The sequence below is a fragment of the Thamnophis sirtalis genome, unplaced genomic scaffold, assembly GCF_051295495.1.
Source record: "Thamnophis sirtalis isolate CommonGarterSnake01/CBP01778 unplaced genomic scaffold, rThaSir2_p1.2 scaffold_7, whole genome shotgun sequence".
NCBI classification, from domain to species: domain Eukaryota; kingdom Metazoa; phylum Chordata; class Lepidosauria; order Squamata; family Natricidae; genus Thamnophis; species Thamnophis sirtalis.
In genome coordinates this window covers 24,185,459-24,204,135 of record NW_028261387.1, presented here as the reverse complement: position 1 = coordinate 24,204,135, position 18,677 = coordinate 24,185,459, and the positions used below count along the sequence as shown (strand labels likewise).

Below are 18,677 nucleotides of genomic sequence, written 5' to 3'. Positions count from 1 at the left end.
AAAGAGGTTACAAAGCTTATTTTTAAATCTAATTTAAGGAAATAACAAAATAATTGTTTTTGACTTGATATACAATGCACACTTTTATGCAACTCTGGCACCACTCATGAGATGCAGCACCTCCCAAGTTTATGGGTTTTTCTTAATTTCCTGAGAACAAGGCAATGTATAGCAGCAGCTTTCTCCCAGTTGTCTTCATATGTATTTGACTAGAGTTCCCTTCATGATTGCAATATAGCCACTGGCTAGACTAACTGGGGTAGTTGCTGGGTGCCATGGCCATGAGTTCTTGGGCAAGTTATCCTGACTATAGGTCTAATTACACCATTGAATAAATAATCGAAAAATAGAGTTGGAAGCAATGTTCCCTCTAATTTTTTTTCAGTGTGAGCAGAAAAGTATAGTGTTTGAGCGGCATATTTTCATGCCTGAGCACCTGAATTTTTTTCACAGATGTCACCTAAGACAACAACGAAATCAGTGTTATTTGAAACTCAAAGTTATGTTTATTCAAGGTACCCGCTTAATTAAAAGTGTTATATAATATCAGTATCACTTAACAACACTCCTGCTTAGCAACCAAAATGTTGGCTCAGAGAGTCTGGCATTTGAAACAAAAAATAGCCTTTAAAGTTGTGGTGTGTTGAACATTTTTATTCCTGCATTTTAAACACACACACACACACACACATACACGGAGAGAGGGAAACATAGGAACTTCAAAGGGTGAATAATTTGAAATGGTAGTTGGAGAAAATAGTGTAAGTAAAATAGTGCTTTATATAATTAATGAACAGGTTTTTTTTTAATAGTTTCTTTTTACATTCATTTCTGTGTTCATTTTCTTGGGAATGAAATTCCTTGAGGCTAACTTAATTTTTGGAAGAAAAAAAATAATGCCTGTAAACCAGCAAGAAATTTAAGACAATCTTTAAAATTTGTATTTGAAGAATTTAACAAGAAGGCATTTCTGTTTGCATTGCTTTCAGCAAACATTTCCTATTTTTACTGCCTTTCATTCACCCACTTTTCACTGATATGTTTATACATATTCATTAAGTGACAGCATTTTGGCAGACAGCATTGCTTTTTCTACATTACTGTATGAAAATGTCCTTCATCTAAAAATGACTGATCTATGGCCTTATCACTGCTCTGACGAGCCCCCCCCACCAGAATAACTGCTGCCGCCACCTCCTCCTCCTCTAACAGCACCACCACATTTGCTGCCCAGTGCTGCAGCTGAGGTGAAGCCGCCAAAGCTCCCACTGGCGCCCATGCCCATGGCAGCGGCGGTGGTGCCTGTCTCCCCCTCCGCTCGGAACACCTCACCTAAGCAGGGGTGCTGGCGGGAGCTTTGGAGGCTTCACCTCAGCCGCAGCATTGGGCGGCAAATCTGGCAGTGCTGTTGGGGGAGGAGGAGGCAGCAGCAGATATTCCGTTCGAGCAGAAAGCAGGGCAAGGGATGGGAGGAAAGAAAAGAGCCTGAAGCACCCGAAGCGATGGGCTTCCGGAAGGCAGAAAGCAGGGGGGGGGAGAGATACCGGCAGGTTGGGCATCCAGGAGAGCCATCTCGGTGCCGCCCAGGGGGATGGGACACCAGGTGCTGGGCTGTCTCTGACTCGCCCTCTCCATGGCTCCAAAGGGCTGCAGCAAACCAAGCAACAAAGCGAGCTAGAAGGACCGCCATTTTTGTTTAATATCTCTCCCAGTCTGGGGAAGTCCTTTGTGGGCGGCCAGTTCTAGCTGCCTGCAAAGGACTTCCCCACGTTTACTTTGATAGAAATCTCTGCGTGGCAGTTAGAAACTGCTGCGCGGGGGTTTCTTGCCACGTGCGCGGCCGCGCAGCCGCGCACCTTAGAGGGAACAGTGGTTGGAAGGGACTTTGGAGATCTTCTAGTCTAAAGCACTTCTCAGGCAGGAATCCCTATACCATTTCAGACAAATGGTTGTCCAATCTCTTCTTTAAAAATTTCCACTGTTGGAGTATCCATAGCTTCTGGAAGCAAGTTGTTCCACTGATTAATTGGGCAGAGTAAGATAGCCATGCAGACACCAGGTTTTGGATGCCTAGAAAAAGGCAGCAACACTGTGAGGTTGTATCTCTCAGATGCCAAAATTGGTTTGTATATTGTGCAGGGTGACTTTTTTCTGTTTTTATTAACTGTATACATAACTGAAATTACGGTGTGGCAGTGGTTAAAGGGCAGTATTGTGGACAAACTCTGCCAATCCTAATGGGGCTCTAGGTTGACTCAGCTTTTCATCTTTCCAAGGTCAGTGAAATGAGGACTCAGACTGTTGTGGGCAATATGTGAATAATGTGACATTGTAAACACCCAGAGGATGCTGTAAAGCATTATGGGGCAGTATATAAGCCTAAATACTACAGCTATTGCTATAAAGCAAAAGGAAAAACTAAAATAAGAAAAAAGCAGAGAAAGAGTATATTCACAGATGTAAATACATGCATAAAAGTAAAATAAACATTTCAATCAATGGAAATTATCATTCATTATAATCAGCTTACTTAATCTATATAAATAAGCTTTTGATTCATACGTTGCTAGTAACACTAATTCTACATTTGGTAGCTGGGACCATATGTTTATCTTTCTAATGCTGAGCAACAAACCTTCTATACTAGCTGTAAGTAAGTTACTGATAATCCATTTTATTTGGCCAGATGTTGAATTCCATGTGATAAGAATAAATCTCAATTTTTTTTAAAAAAATGTTAAAACTGCAATAGGTTCTTAGTTTGCATCTTTTTCAACAACAAAAATATTTTATATTTATTGGAGTTTTAGATGATGATGATGATGATGATGATGATGATGATGATGATGATGATGATGATGATATGTTTTTTGAAGTTTATTCCTGTACCATAAAAGTTGACATTTGGAGAAATAAATTGTCTAAAGGGATAATTACATACAGTGCCTTACATTAATTCAGTTTTGAGAATCAATGTTTTTGAATTCATATTTTTCATATTTCATATTTTTGAAGTTTATTCCTACCACATGAAAGTTGACTGATAAATTCAGTTCAGCATCCAACACAGTCATTCCTCAGCTTTTGGTGAACAAACTAGGCCTATTAGTTTTTAGTACTTCTTTATGTCACTGGATACTTGGTTTCCTTATTGATATGCCACAGTTTGTACAAGTTGGAAGAAAAGTTTCCAATTCCATCTCCTTGAGTATGGATATCCCACAGGGCAGAGGTGGTATTCAGCAGGTTCTGACCAGTTCTGGAGAACCAGTAACGGAAATTTTGAATAGCTCAGAGAACCGGTAAATACCACCTTGACTTTCCCCGCCCCCATCTATTCTCTGCCTCCTGAGTCCCAGCTGGTCGGGAGGAAATGGTGATTTTGCAATAATCTTCCCCTGCCACACCCACCAAGCCCATAGAACCAGTTGTAATAAAATTTGAATCCCACCACCGCCACAGGGCTGTGTCCTGAGTCTGTTACTATTCACCTTGCTGACCACGACTGCTGTGCCAAGTCTGCTACGAATCATATTGTGAAGTATGGGGATGACACAGCAGTGGTGGGTCTCATCTGGGACAACAATGAAGATTCTTATAGGGAGGAGATGAAGGCTTTGGTGGACCAGTACAATAAAAATAACTTGGTTTTGAGTGTTAATAAAAGAAAATAGATCATTTTAGAAAGAGCCAGCATAATCATACTCCACTTTGTATCAAGGCTGTATCTGTGGATGTGGTCAACAGTTTTAAATATCTGGAGGTGCAGATAACTAACAACCTGACTCAATCTCTTCATACGTTATCTTTAGTGAAGCATGCAAACCAGCATTTGCATTTTCTGCAATGGATGAGGAGAGCACATCTTTCTCCTTCTGTCATGGCCCCTTTTTACAGAAGCACGACTGTGAGCGTTTTAACAAACTGCATCACTTTGGTTTGGTAGTAGTAGTGCTTCAGATAGAAGGTCCATACAGAGAGTGGTAAGGACAGCTGAGAAGATTATAGGATGCTCACTTCCTGTTATTCAGGATACTGCTTTATAAATGCTATGTGCTTAGAGTTTAAAGCCCTGTTAGAGATCCCACATACCTACTTCACAGTCTTTTTCGTTGCTCGCCTCTGGGAGGAGGTTTCAAAGTATTTACAGCAGGACTACTCGATTCTGTAACAGGTTTGTCCCTTATGCTATCCATCTTGTATATTTGCAGGATTCTCTCTCTTTTTGCCATGTATATGTATATATTCAAACTAGACTGTGATGTTTCTCTGTGTCATTATGTGGGTATATGCATAATGGCTATTTTTTGAGAGCTGAAATGCAATGAAATTTCATTTTAATGTAGATTAGTGTACATTTAAAGTGACAATAAGATTCTATTCTATTCTATTCCCATTCCGTTCCATTCCGTTCTGTTCTATTCTATTCTATTCTATTCTATTCTATTCTATTCTATTCTATTCTACTCTATTCCATTCTAAATAAAGTGGATATTTCCATACAAATAGAAGCCAAAATAAAGGATATTGCTTAAGTTGGATTTCTGCTGCCTTCTTTTGGTTTAGGAATTATTGTGAGAATGAGAGCCGAGGTGGTTAGGGTGCAGTGGTTAGGGTGCAGTACTGCAGACCACTTTAGCTGACTGTGATCTGCAGTTCAGCGGTTCAAATCTCACCGGCTCAAGGTCGACTCAGCCTTCCATCCTCCCGAGGTGGGTGAAATGAGGACCCGGACTGTGGGGGCAAATTGCTGACTCAATTTGCTAAAAAATTTGTAAACCGCTTAGAGAGGGCTGAAAGCCCTATGAAGCGGTATATAAGTCTAATTAATAAATAAATAAATAAATAAATAAATAAATAAATAAATAAATAAATAGCTGGAAATCAGTACTTGCTTAAAGAACACACAGAGGAAATGAAATAAAAAAGCAGGTGACTATTCCACTGATTGACAGTCAGAAAGGTTTCCAGTGCTGCCATCTCCTTAATGCTGACTGTATACATTCAAGATGAAAAGGGGTTGTCATGCATGGAATGGATATTCCCATTCCAGCAGAAAATATATCTCAATATGTTCTTCCTACTTCTATGTTTGGAGGCAGTTCTGGCTTTCACATTGGAGAGCTCTATATATAGTAGACTAGTCAATAATCCGGTATTGCCTAGGTATTTATTTATGGGGGGAAAATGTCCTGACCAAATGTAATTTCTAATGTTGGATATTCCTCCTTACCAGAGCCCCCTTGTGGAGTACTGTGAAGCTGTTACCATGGCAACTCACTGCACTGCACAGTAGAATCCATTTTATGGCAATACAATAGAAGGCATTTTAAGGCACAAGAGGCTGTATCTTAACAGAACACACACACCAAGGAGTTTTAGGGGTGCCTTAACCCCCACAGTGTTTGTTTCCAGAGAGTAAGTCATCTGTGTACCAAGTTTGGTTGACATTGCTTGATGTGTTCCAGAGTTATGCTGGAACACACACACACACACACACACACACACAGAGCGATTTGTATATATTAGTAGAAATATAAGGCTGCTTCAGCAGTATCTTTTCAGTTTTATAGTATTCATCCTTTTATCATTCCATCCAGCCTTTTTGTCCCCCAGCTTTTCAATCAGCTCTGAGCCCTTGTGTCCTGTATTATCATACCCTCATTATGACTGGGCAGTGAAGTTGGAGGAAGGGGGCAAGCTTTCTATTGCCAGTGCTGAAATTTAGTAGAGCTTTTGACATGTTTTATTATTACTATCATTAGTGGCAACTGTTTCTTCAGACAGTTTCCCTGGTTGCCAACTAATATTGTAACCTATTTACAAAGGGAAAAGTGGCATGAGGGCTTGGAGAAACATGTTTGTTTCTGAACTATGACCAGACAAATACACTTTGTCTGTCAAAATCCATCTAAAATGCAGCTCCCAGTTCAGGCTAATTTGATAGTTTATGGCCCTAGCAATTATTTGAGGCACAGTAACCTAGATATGAGCAGTTGAAATTAGCAAGAATCCTATCTTCCTTTCTCCTCAGAGTGCATATTATGTAAATCAGATAAATATACACTTTATGTAAACTAAATTTGGATGAAGGTATTAACAATGCCTGTTTTTGTGGCGTAGCGTAGAGAGTAAGGGAGTTGTTTCACAAACGTTTAGGAGTCAGGACATTGAGAATATTATATTTGTGCAACCTCCTGTTAGTCGTTTAGAATGAAAACATAGGTTGACTCATCATATTCTTTGACTATTTTAATTTCAAGGTTAACCAAAGTGAGAAAAATTGCAGGTCTTCCAACTTTTTTCTGTGGGTTTGGGTGATAAACAGCAGTGTGGGATGATTTTAATTCAAAGGAGAAAAAGTAAACAAACTTAATTTGTTACTAAACTCTCAGGAATATCCCTAAAATAGGTTATTGGTCCCTCTCTACATTTATAACTCTAGTTTGAATTTTAGGCAGAGAAATGAACAGTTGTTTTAAGTTTTTCAGCAGGAAAAACTTATTTAATGGCCAAAGAAAGAAAATTTATGGAAAAACTATCTGGCAGAATAAGAATTAAGTATTTTTCTGCTATTTTGTTTTAAATTACAGATTGTTCTCTCTATTTGATGAATAACATTGCCTTGGAAATGATAAGTTTTGCTGCGCAGAAATTTTAAAGGACTATATTGTATTACAAAGCAGCATAATATAAACAAAATTACCAATGGTTGGATTATGCTTAACATGTGGGGAAAACATGCTGACCCCGAATAACAATGATTTTAGTAGAACAGTATTTACAGATCTTGTTTTAATTACACATTCAAATATTTAACTAGCTATGTTTTTATTTAAGCTCTTCTTTGATCTTTACAGTTTATTCACAGAAGAGAACAAAGAATTTGTCTCAAACAATAGCTCAATTACCATTCCGTTGAATCAACTACAGAAAAACCAAACTTTTTCCATCTCTGTCCGTGCTGAAAATTATTTGGGTGGAATTCGTTCAGAAGAACTTCATGTTGATCTCAACACTATAGGTAATATATGATTCAGGTGTTTTTTTAAAGAAAAAACTATTTCCCCCTCCCCCAGACGTACATGTTACAGTTTCCATGAAATTTGTCACTAGTATTGTTATAGTAAAAACTTTTAAAGGAATTTTAGAAGTGGCGGCTTAAGACTTGGAAAATATATTCTTGGATACCCTGATTCTTCATCTGATGAAAGTTAAACAATATGTATCATAAGCAGAGGAATCCAATCTTTTTATACACATTCACCATTTAGGGTTTATTAATTTTATTATTTCTTTGTTCCGTTGTGAACTGCTCAGAGTTGGGTTTTGTGGCTTACAGATTTAATAAATTATAATGATGATGAGATAGAGAAAAAAACCCAGTGAAGATTTGTACAGTATGTGCTCTACATGGGGCAGCCCTTGAAGAGCATTCGGAGACTTCAGCTTGTCCAGAATGCAGCCGTGCGAGCGATCGTGGGTGCACCTCGGTTCACCCACGTAACACCTATCCTCCGCGAGCTGCACTGGCTGCCTATTGGTCTTCGGATACGCTTCAAGGTGCTAGTCGTCACTTATAAAGCCCTTCATGGTATTGGACCTGGGTATTTGAGAGACCGCCTGCTGCCAATTACCTCCAATAGACCGATTAGATCCCACAGATTAGGCCTCCTCCGAATTCCATCCGCCAGCCAACTACCCAGAGGAGAGCCTTCTCTGTGGCTGCTCCGACCCTCTGGAACGAGCTCCCCGTGGAGATTCGAACCCTCACCACCCTCCAGGCCTTCCGCAAAGCCCATAAAACCTGGCTGTTCCGACAGGCCTGGGGCTAAAGAGATTTTGCCCCCCTCCTCGAATGGTATGGTTGTTGTGTGCTTTTAAATTGTGTATTGTTTTGTTCATCTTTTTTATCCCTTATCTGTATCCCCTTCCCTGACTTGGATTGTGAGCCGCCCTGAGTCCCCTTCGGGGAAAAGGGCGGCATATAAGTGCAATAAATTCAAATTCAAAGGAGGGGGGGGCAAGATTTGTCAGTGCTTAGGGCACCAGTGAGCCTTAATCCACCACTGGTGCCATGTAGGATGTAAGCTGGAGTGACTTGAAAAATATTAATGAAAAATAATCCTATCTTCTTCTGTTTCTAAGTATGTGAGGCTGAAGAAGGTCATTTTCCTACTAGTGATTTTCAATGTTTTCTACAAGCATTCAATCACCTTTTTGCTAAAATAACCAGAATGAGGTCAGGGTTAAGGTTAGGCTAGTATTACTTCAGCAATGTCTGGACAATGGTATGAAAATGCTATAAATCTCTAATGGTGAAACACCTTAGATTGGAGGGTGTCATCTGAGCTATAATACTTTTGATATTTTTCTTAACAAACTATATGAACACACTGAGGATTAATTTCTGCTATGTCACAGGATCTCTTTGAATTGAAGTTCTATCCACTGATTCTTGTATCAGCAGAAAATTATATGGGCTTCACATTTCCATTGTCAATCTCTGTCCTATGGCAGCATTGGGTTACTGCCACTCATTCAACCTCCCTCCACAGTAATTGAGAAATCTACTTTTGTACACTTCCAGAGAATCTTTGGGTGGATAGAATAAGAGGAAAGATTATGATCTAACAATGGTACAGTTAAGAAGAATGTCTGAACCAATACGGGAGAATATTTGTAGCTCAGGTTTGAAATGAGGAGTCCTTGGTGCTCTCTGAACTTCCTTGTTTTCTTGCAGACGTTCCGTTAACCTAACTACGTAATATCACCAGTGCTCTTATTCATGGACTTGGGGATAAGCTGAAGGCAATATTGTAGTGACAAGGCAGAAAAAGACTCTTTCACATAAAATGGTTAAGTGCAATTATAGAAAAGCTCATAGCCTTTGATTTGGATACTTGAACAGGGCAGCTGATTAAATTTGAGTGTCCTTTTTTTAAATGTCTCACTTTACTTAACGAAAATTCTTGAATTAGGTTCACTTGGATCATCAATAACTATTAAGTGAACTGTCAAAGTAAGAATAAGAATTCTGGATAGTGATAGCATTTTTATAAAATAATCTCCCTTTGGAAAACACAGTGGAACTGATACATAAATATTAACAAAACAATGTGTTTGTGGAAAATAACTATATAGCAAAAGATCTAAGAAATGAACTGATGCAGAAACTATAGCCGCTATTACTGTATTTCTTTTGAAGTATAAGAACAATCTTCTAAAATATGTATGTTGGGGGAAATGCTAACAATGTTATTGTTGTAAATTTGATGTGCTATCCTCATGTTTCCTTTAGTAATACCAGCTGTCCCAGTTGTTGTTCAAAATAAAACAATGGAGTCTCCAGCATTCAAGACGATAATACATTGGAAAAGGCAAACAGCAATCAATGAGACGCATTGTGAGGAGCGATATAAGGAGACAATAAGTGAAATTTGGCATGTGAGACATTGGCTTCCTTCCTTCTTTCTTCTAATTAGCAGTGACATTTTTTATTGATCATTCAATTTCATAATTCAGTTGGATGATAATAACTTTGTAGGCTCAGCATTTTGATTTTGTGGTGAAACATTTCCTCTACACACATGGTTCATATTACGCAATTCAGTATTTCCCAAAAATGGATTTTAACTTCATTATATATGTGGTAGGAGCTTTTGCTCCTAGAAATATTCTCTTCACAGAAATTACAGAAGTCTTCAGATTAATGGAAGTTGGCAAAACAATGGATCCTGGCAGTTAATATTAGCAATGCTTAGTATGGTTCATGGTGTGTGTGTGTGTGTGTGTGTGTGTGTGTGTGTGTAATGTTTATACATATATATGAAACTAAATATATATGTATGCATGTGGATGGGTGAGTGGTTGTATGATACAGTTTAAATATTTAGAAACACTACACTATACAAATGTATAGGAAAAGATATAGGAATATATATTTCCTATATTCCAGAAAAAGCAATAGACAAAACAACACATAATTAAACTTGTTTTCATATGCATAGAATTCAGATTTATAGCTTTTCAGCCTTTGATGCTACAAAGATAGGTTTACTTTTTTAAAAACATACAAAACCATGAAACAACTCAGGTTCACATTAGACCCATCCATATTCAGTTTGTCTAAAACAGCTTTCCTCATCTTAGTATGCACCACTGTTGTGGGACTTCATAATCTACAACCCTTTTAACTGCTATTGTGGCAGTATATGAATGCAATCCATCAATAAAAATCATATGCTTGGCCATGATGAATGGAGATTATAGAAACTGTAATCCATCATGCTTGAAAGCTTATCAGGAGGGCAAAGTTGATAAGAATATTTGTCCTATGATCAATTTAGTGAATTATAAGTGATTATTCTTTGATATAGTCCCTGTTATATGGTTTGAAAAGATTTTAAATTGTAAGAAAAATAAATCCAGGGAGTGTCTCCAATATTTTTCATAAATATATAATAGAGGAGTACATTTGTTAATACAATTGAAAGAATGCCACCCCTACCGTATATATTCTTATATTTTCAATACACCATGCAACTCTTAGACTGATTGAGTTGAATGCTTGGCTATTCTATGATTTAACAGGCTGATATAGAAAACTGATGGTGCTGGGATGCAGTAGATCTTTCTTTACCCAATCTGTGATGATTCTTCTTTCACCAGAAAGTGTATCATCTCCAGAGCAACAAACTAGGAAACACAGGAACACGTGGGGGTCCATAGGGGGAAGCAAGGGGGAAAGTGACTAAACAGGTTTCATATCATGGCACTAAACACACAGCTAACATACTCAGATCTTGGGAACAAGTGTAGAAAAAAAGAGTTTGCATGATGTTTGTCATTTTTGATGTAATGTCAGTTGTTATAGATAAGTATGTTTCCTCCCTCCAGCAGTGTGAGCAAAATGTTGCTAACCACATAATAGGAAAGAGATATTTATTATCTTCATATTTTATTTTTAGAAAATTAAATATATACATAGCTGTAAATGTAATGGAAAGATTGTTTTAAAGCTTTCCTTTAGCACTACTTTCGCTTAAATTAATGTTCTTTTTCAGATAATCTCAAATCAGAGTGAGTAAGCATCATTGCTCCATTAAATTCAGGTACATTATCTTAACAGACATGTTGAGAGACCCAATGATGTACATATAGTTTGGGATTGAACTTCAGAAACCTCTGAGTTTCTACTGAGTGTTATTATCCAAACATGACTTTGAGGCAAAAGTAGGTCCCATTAAGTATAATTAACAGGAATATTGCCAAATGCAGCTAAAATAATATTTATTGCCCTCTAAGTCAGTGATGAAATTCATTTTTTTTCACTACTGGTGCTGTGGGCGTGGCTTGGTGGGTGTGGTGTGTCTTGGTGGGTGTGGCAGGGGAAGGATACTGCAAAATCTCCATTTCCACCCTACTCTGGGGCCAGACAGAGGTGGCATTTGCTCAAAATTTCCGCTACCGGTTCTCCAAAACCTGTCAGAACCTGCTGGATTTCACCCCTGATCTAAGTCATATACATCCAGAATCTAACATTATCCCCTATATTGCTGCTTTTAATTTCCCTGTTTAAGGAAGCTAGCCCTGAGAATGCTCTATTTATGTTTGATTTATTCAATTATCACTGATTTTAAAAAGAAGTTGACTGTTAGGAAAAGAAGCTACAACAGTAAATCAGAAATCAGTTTCAGATGGAGGCCTTTCACACAGGGTTCACACCACGCTATGTAGGAACCAAAGATTTAGGCTAAGACCAGAAGAATGCTAAGGTGCTGAGCTTGTCGATCAGAAAGCTCTGCAGTTTGGCGGTTTGAATCCCTAGCGCCATGTAATGGAATGAGCTCCTGTTACTTGTCCCAGCTTCTGCCAAACTGGCAGTTCGAAAGCATGTAAAAATGCAAGTAGAAAAATAGGGACCACTTTGATGGGAAGGTAACAGCGTTCCATGCGCCTTCAGCGTTTAGTCATGCCGGCCACATGACCACAGAGACGTCTTCAGACAGTGCTGGCTCTTCGGCTTTGAAATGGAGATGACCACCTCCCCTAGAGTGTTGAATGACTAGCACATATGTGCAAGGGGAACCTTTACCTTTACCTACTACAGAAGAGTGCAAAATTGGATTTCACTGTTTCTGTTTTAGGTGAGAGACTGGGATGCTAATTTAAGAAATGAACTTAACACCGAGTACAACTTAGATGCAAATACGAAGTATGAGTTTCAAATTAGATGCAAATTAACACAGCCCAGAAGTCTGTGGAGCAGATGGAGTGAATCTACAGTATATATTACTCCAGAGAAGGGTAAGTTTCGCTGCTTTTTCTTGAACATCTTTTTCAAGTAAAAAAACAGAGAATGGGTAGAGAATTGAAGCCGCCACAAATCAACTAATTACAGGTTTCTGGGTATTTTCAGCAAAAAAGACAGACTAGAAAATATATACAGCAAAAGGAAGCTGTCACTCAGGAACTGGAATACTAGATTATATCTTTCTGTGCTTGTTTCCTGTATTATATTCATCATGTTATATATAACCATAGCACTGTAGTCTTTAAGAATTTGAGATGTTTGTGGAAAATGCATGTATGGAATATTAACCCTATCATTTTCCAGTCATGTGTGCTAGAAATTCATTAAAATATTTGCAATCAACAGGATTGGCCAGTTTTGCTCCTCAGGTAGTAGCAGATCTATTAATCACTTCCTTTTACACAGGCAATCTTTGGGGACATGAACTTTCCCTTGATAGCTCTTTTGCATAAGACTCTTCCTATTTATCTCCCCCTCAATGCTTTCCCATTCCCCTCTATCTGCCACTGAACGGGTAAGTGTGGTGTCAAATACACTTTTACCCTGCTTTTTGCTATAGGGCTTAGGCAGAGGAAATTGGCAGAATGCTTATCAATTCCATCTGGTTAAAAAAATGACAGGAAGGATCATGCTTTCACAGATTAATTTGTTAAAGAAAAAGTCTACTTTTTCACCAGTCCTCCACCAAACCCTTTAAAAACAAGTGGAGGGCAAATGTCCAGAGCTTTACTGGTCCACAATAAGAATATCCTTTTAGAAGGAGCAGGAAGCCTTTCACGAAAAGCCCATGGAAGATAGCAACCAATGACCAGACAGATTGTGGTCTTCTTACCATGTTGGCCAACTGGAAGAGAGATATTTGCCTAGAAAGAAAGGATGCTCAACCATACAACAATGTCTAAGGCTGGCTGGCAGAAGTTGTTAAAAATTATTTTTGAAATAGAATCTCCAGTAGCTGCTTAAAGATGAACAGTCCATAACTATAGCGCAGGTGGCCAGATTCTGCGCAGCAGCACTGGGGATTCCTTGCAAACACGTGTCTTCTCCATCATAGTGATGTTATATAACAATTGTGGCAAACCCTTTGCACTGCATAGTCACTTCGCTTTTAACATTGAACCTACAACGGGCCACACAGTTTAGGGATGGCAACTATCTTATAATCAGACCATATATAATTGACACTGGATTTTATTATAGTTTTTAGTTGTTATTTATTATTGTATAGTAGAAGTTTTAAGTGTATATATACTGAGTGCTTTTATTTGTTCTGGTCGCTGGTCTAAGACTGTCATAATAAATTGTTGTTGCTGCTGAAATGGAACAAGAAAGAAAGGGTGGAGGTTGCCTTTATGTATGATGGGGACAGGTTGAGGACAATATGTGCTCCTGTCTTTGAGCAACCCCCCTCAAACTGGGAAAAGCAAGACATGGGAAGGAAACCAATCCTCATCATTTGATAGAAATAATGTGTCTAGTATAATTCATATCAAATTGCAAAGGTTCAAGGTAAGAAACCCTATTCTCTATTTGGTCCTTGCCAATCCTACTACTGTCAAAATTAAGGATAACCCATTCCGCTTTTTGCTCCCTCAATTCACCTAAATAGTTAAAATAGCAGCAACTGAGGACAAGAAAGCAAGTTTAAAAACTGAGTTGACCTAATCAGCTAAATATTCTACAAAAGAACAAATATAGCAATAGCAGTTAGACTTATATACCGCTTCATAGAGCTTTCAGCCCTCTCTAAGCGGTTTACAGAGTCAGCATATTGCCCCCAACAACAATCCGGTTCCTCATTTTACCCACCTCGGAAGGATGGAAGGCTGAGTCAACCCTGAGCCAGTGAGATTTGAACAGCCGAACTGCAGAACTGCAGTCAGCTGAAGTAGCCTGCAGTGCTGCATTTAACCACTGCGCCATCTCGGCTCCATGGTTCTCAGTGGGATCTCACTGAGAAACAGGAGGAAAATTTTAGTGGTAAAATACCACCAAGCTTTTTCTGCTCTTTCCCTCTGAAAGTTACCACAAGCTCCATGCTCTAAGGAGAAACTTTCTAACCTCAGTAAGAAATGTGACATATTGAGATAAAACTCTGATTAGCCCACGGTGTCACTCTTGTTTGCCAACATCAGATAAAAGTTGGCACATTACAAGAAGCCATATATTATCAGAGAATTAGTGACCCCTGCTGACAGAACTGGGTTCTAAGTAAGAAAAAAATATTTTTCTTTTCCCATTCAAGAGTCGTTTAGCACCTTTATTTTAGCAAGCCCTCTTTCCCTTTAGTAGCTACATTCTGATCTGAAATTCATCAGCTGAATTCTTTCCCATTGCTGTAATTTCCGATTAAAACTGTCAGTTCCTGAATGTATTAGCTATTGGGAGCCCTTATATGGCAAAGTCAGTTTTGTGATACTTTTTATTGTTATACTGTTGTTGTTCTGTTCTCATTGTCAGGAAGAGGGGAGAAATGATATCTTCAAATACTTAAAAAGTTTTCCACTACAGTACTATCACCCAACATATTTATATAAAGTTAACTTAGTTTACACCATAGACTCAATTTTCTCTGAATAATACATTGAACCAGAAAGTGATAACAATGAGTTTACATAACACACTAAACTTAAATGTGATTGACTAGATTGTGATTCCATATGTCTTGAGAATAAGGACTGCCTTTTATGTTTCAACTGAAAGTGTGAACTTGGGTTGATGAAGCAGCAACAAATAGTTACTTACTGGTCTGCTACATAATTTATTAGTAATTACTGGGTATTAGTAATAAGTACTGTCATACTTATGGGTAGGTAGAAAGTTATAGGTAGTTTTCTTCTCCAGCCAGCTGGCAGAGAAGCTGTCACTCTCCATATAGAATTGAATTACAACTCCAAGGGAATTCAAACAATGCAGGTTCAGTGACTGATATTGCAAGTTATGATACAGCAACGGTTCTAGAAAGAAATGAAGGAAGCATCAGTTTACCATTGATTGGAGAATGGAAATATGGCCATCCCATAGATTATAGGACCCAGATTGTTGGGGGCAATATGCTGACTCTCTGTAAACCGCTTAGAGAGGGCTGAAAGCCCTATGAAGCGGTATATAAGTCTACTGCTATATAGTATATGGTTGGATTTTCTACAGCTCTTGAAGTTAAATCTATTTGCTGTAATAGAGTAACCTCCTATATAGTGTAGTACTATAGTAGCTTCCTACACTATCTTTCCAAAATCAACATACTCTCATTTTCCATGCTTGCTTATTCTCTTTTAAAATCTATTTTTAAAAATAGTTCATTTGCTCCATTTTTATAATTATTCCCCAGTGTAAGAGCAATGCTATAATAGAAGTCATTTTATATACTTTTGTCATATGTGTCTCTCCTTTTTAAATGCAGAACCAGCTGCGGTACTTGATGTATGGAGGAAATTCGGCCCACTTTATCCCAATAGTACCCAAGAAGTGACTGTCTTGATCAAGGTGATAATAAACACCATTTTAAAAAAAATAGAGATTATCATTATTAAATGAAAACCAGGCACCACTGTGGGAGTGTCGGTCAAAAAAGGAAAAAAGGGAAGATTTGACCACACAGTCAAATCTTTTAAATGTTTGTTGGTCATGCAATGCACATTAAAAAGGGGTGAAGACTGCTTTATGGGTTGCACTTTGAAGCAGACCTGATCTGTTTACCTCAGTAGTTCCAAAGGATTCAAAGAAAAGGGCTGGATTAATAATCTAAAATGGCTGTGAAAAGGGGCACTGGGCGAGGTGGTAATTTCTTCTCCTGCTTCTGTGGAAAAACAGTGGAAAACATATCTGGGCCAATGAGGGTATAGCTGGTTATTCTCCTGGTTCATCACCTGAGAGAAGGGTGGTTGGGAGATAATGTATGGGGTGGAGTTGGATGTCTAGTGTCATATGGGCAGATGTCCCACATAGCAGATGCTGAGTGCTAGGCAGAAGAACTATGATGTGTGGGTGTGTCTATCACATTGCACTAGTATGTGCGAGGGTGTGGCATGGAGCAATGCAGCAGAAGACAGGTGTGGGCTGTTCTTAAAGAAAATACCTATCTATTCTATATTATTGAAACCTGGTTGGATCCAAAGGTGAAGGATTCCCTACTTAGAAATTTGCCTTTCTGGGTTTTGAATGTGGCATCAGATATTACTCTGGGAAAGAGGAGGAAGTGTGGCTGTAATCATTCAGGAATCTTTGGAAGTTTTTAGAGGTGCTGCATTGGATATGATAGACTATGAGACCTTGTTTGTGAAATTGGACTACAGGGATCAATTGGGATTGTTGCTTCTGTACCAACTTTCCTCTTGTGTAGCAGCTTCCCTGCCTATACTTCTCAACTCTGTGGGAGAGATCAGGTGGAGTTTTCTAGGCTCATGATTCTGAGGGATTTCAACCTGCCTTCTGTGGACCCAGATACAGAGGCATCTTGCATCCATGGACTTCATCCAGATTATTAAGGACCATACTCAGAGGTGCAGGGGGGGGGGGCTACTAGATCTGTTCTTCATCTCAAAATTATGGTGTGCTTTGGTTGAGTATTGACATCAATATCTTATCAAGGAGAGATCATGCTCTCCTAGTCTTGATATTCTATGCCGCTAACTCCCACTAAAAGAAGGAAGTACCAATTCAGTTGGTCTGCCCCAGACAATTCATGAATCCAGTTGGATTCCATAGAGACCTTAGATTTATTCCTAAACTCTGTTGCATGGCTAGTCGAAAGCCTTCACTTGGAATGAGCAGGCAATGATAGCCTTGGATCAGATCATTCCTGTTCTGGCTCTCTGCATTTGTGGATTTGAATTGAATTCATCCAATTTTTAGAAGGATTTCCTGAGATGAAACAATGCAAGACATGCCTGAAGCACCAATGGAGGAAGGCAAAGAATAAATCTGACAGAGACTAGCTAATAACCGTTGTTAGGGCGTACTTTGTGGCAATAAGAGCATTGAAACGGGTGCTCTTATTGAGTGACCAGATAGCTGGCTGGCATCTTCATTTTGAGTAATCAGATCACTCCTTGGGAAGGAGGAGCAAATGAACATCTGCGAAGGCACTGTGAAAACTATTCTAAGCATTTAATGGATAAAATCTCTCAGATTTGGACCTTGTATTTGATTGGGATGGTTCTATGGAATAGTAGAGTATAAGTAAAAATGTCCAGAAATAAAGTATGATGTACAGTCTTGCTTGATTATCTAGGGAGAGTTCCAAACTGTAGTTTCTGAAGAAGTGGGCATAGGATGTGGCCACCTGTCTTTTAAATCCAAGTCCCTCTTTGCAGGTAAAGACCTCCCAGGTAATGGTGAGATTGAACATAGCAAAGACTTCTTTATAGAAAGAAAAGTTCCACCTGCTTTGAAAGAGGTGGACTTATCCATATTAAGAAGTTTTTTCTTCTCACTTGATTTTGAGAACATCCCAAACATTTCAAATTTTTAAAAATCCTACTAAAATTCTGCTTGGGGATACAATTTGAAGAGCTGAAATGGCAGACAGTCAAATACTTAAATGGCTCCCTACTTTTTTCTTTGATTCTGATTAATTCTTCATGAATCTTTTCAAATACTACTGTTACCTGGGCTGGGTGGCATTTCAGGTGTAATTTAGCCCTCCCAAGCAGCTGTCAGTTCAATCTTTTTTTTTCCTTTGGATTTCATATTTATGTACCTTTTGGAACATTATATGTACAAATAATGAAGTATTAGTTTTTGCTGTTCTCTAAAGGCAATTCTGCATTTCTCTAGCCGCTGTCTCCAAAGGAAAGCAGAGGAAAAATTCTGAATTATAGAATATTTTATGAAAAACAAGGAAAGAAGGTGGATTTATGTAAAACAACAGAAATACATTGCAAAGTGAGGGTGCCCCCAGCGGTGACCATTATTTATGTGACAGCACACAATTCCAAAGGAAGTTCCAAACCAGCAAATATTATAGTGAAACAACCGCCTCACAATTACCAAGGTAAGATATCACAAAGCAGGCAAATTTTTCAGAAATTGGTATTGCGTTATATTATGTTAGAACAGTGTTAGAATAATAAGACACTCAGAGTCCTCTGGAATCGGTGGCCATAAGAATTTTTTTTTAAAGATATTAAATGGAATGGAATAAAATATCCTACTGGGGACTCCCTTACATTATTCTCACACTTATGTATGTCCCAATTGTAATATTACTATTTAATATATTACAGGTAATTCTTGACATAACGATCATAACTGGAACCAGAATTTCCATTGCTAAGTAAAGCAGTTGTTAAATGAATTGCACATACTTTTGCAAAAACTGTTTTGCCACAGTTGTTAAACAGATCACTGCAGTTAAGTT

General features: G+C 38.4%; 1 protein-coding gene across 1 annotated transcript in view; it reads left to right on the top strand.

Annotated features, from left to right (window-relative positions):
• Positions 1 to 18,677, top strand: part of IL23R (interleukin 23 receptor) — a 49,375-nt gene that overhangs the window by 11,026 nt on the left and 19,672 nt on the right. The window contains exons 5-9 of the mRNA XM_087719496.1: positions 6,861 to 7,024; positions 9,302 to 9,447; positions 12,150 to 12,309; positions 15,720 to 15,802; positions 18,095 to 18,311. Coding sequence (XP_087575622.1) covers positions 6,861 to 7,024; positions 9,302 to 9,447; positions 12,150 to 12,309; positions 15,720 to 15,802; positions 18,095 to 18,311 — 770 coding nt within the window. The remainder of the gene's footprint in view (positions 1 to 6,860; positions 7,025 to 9,301; positions 9,448 to 12,149; positions 12,310 to 15,719; positions 15,803 to 18,094; positions 18,312 to 18,677) is intronic.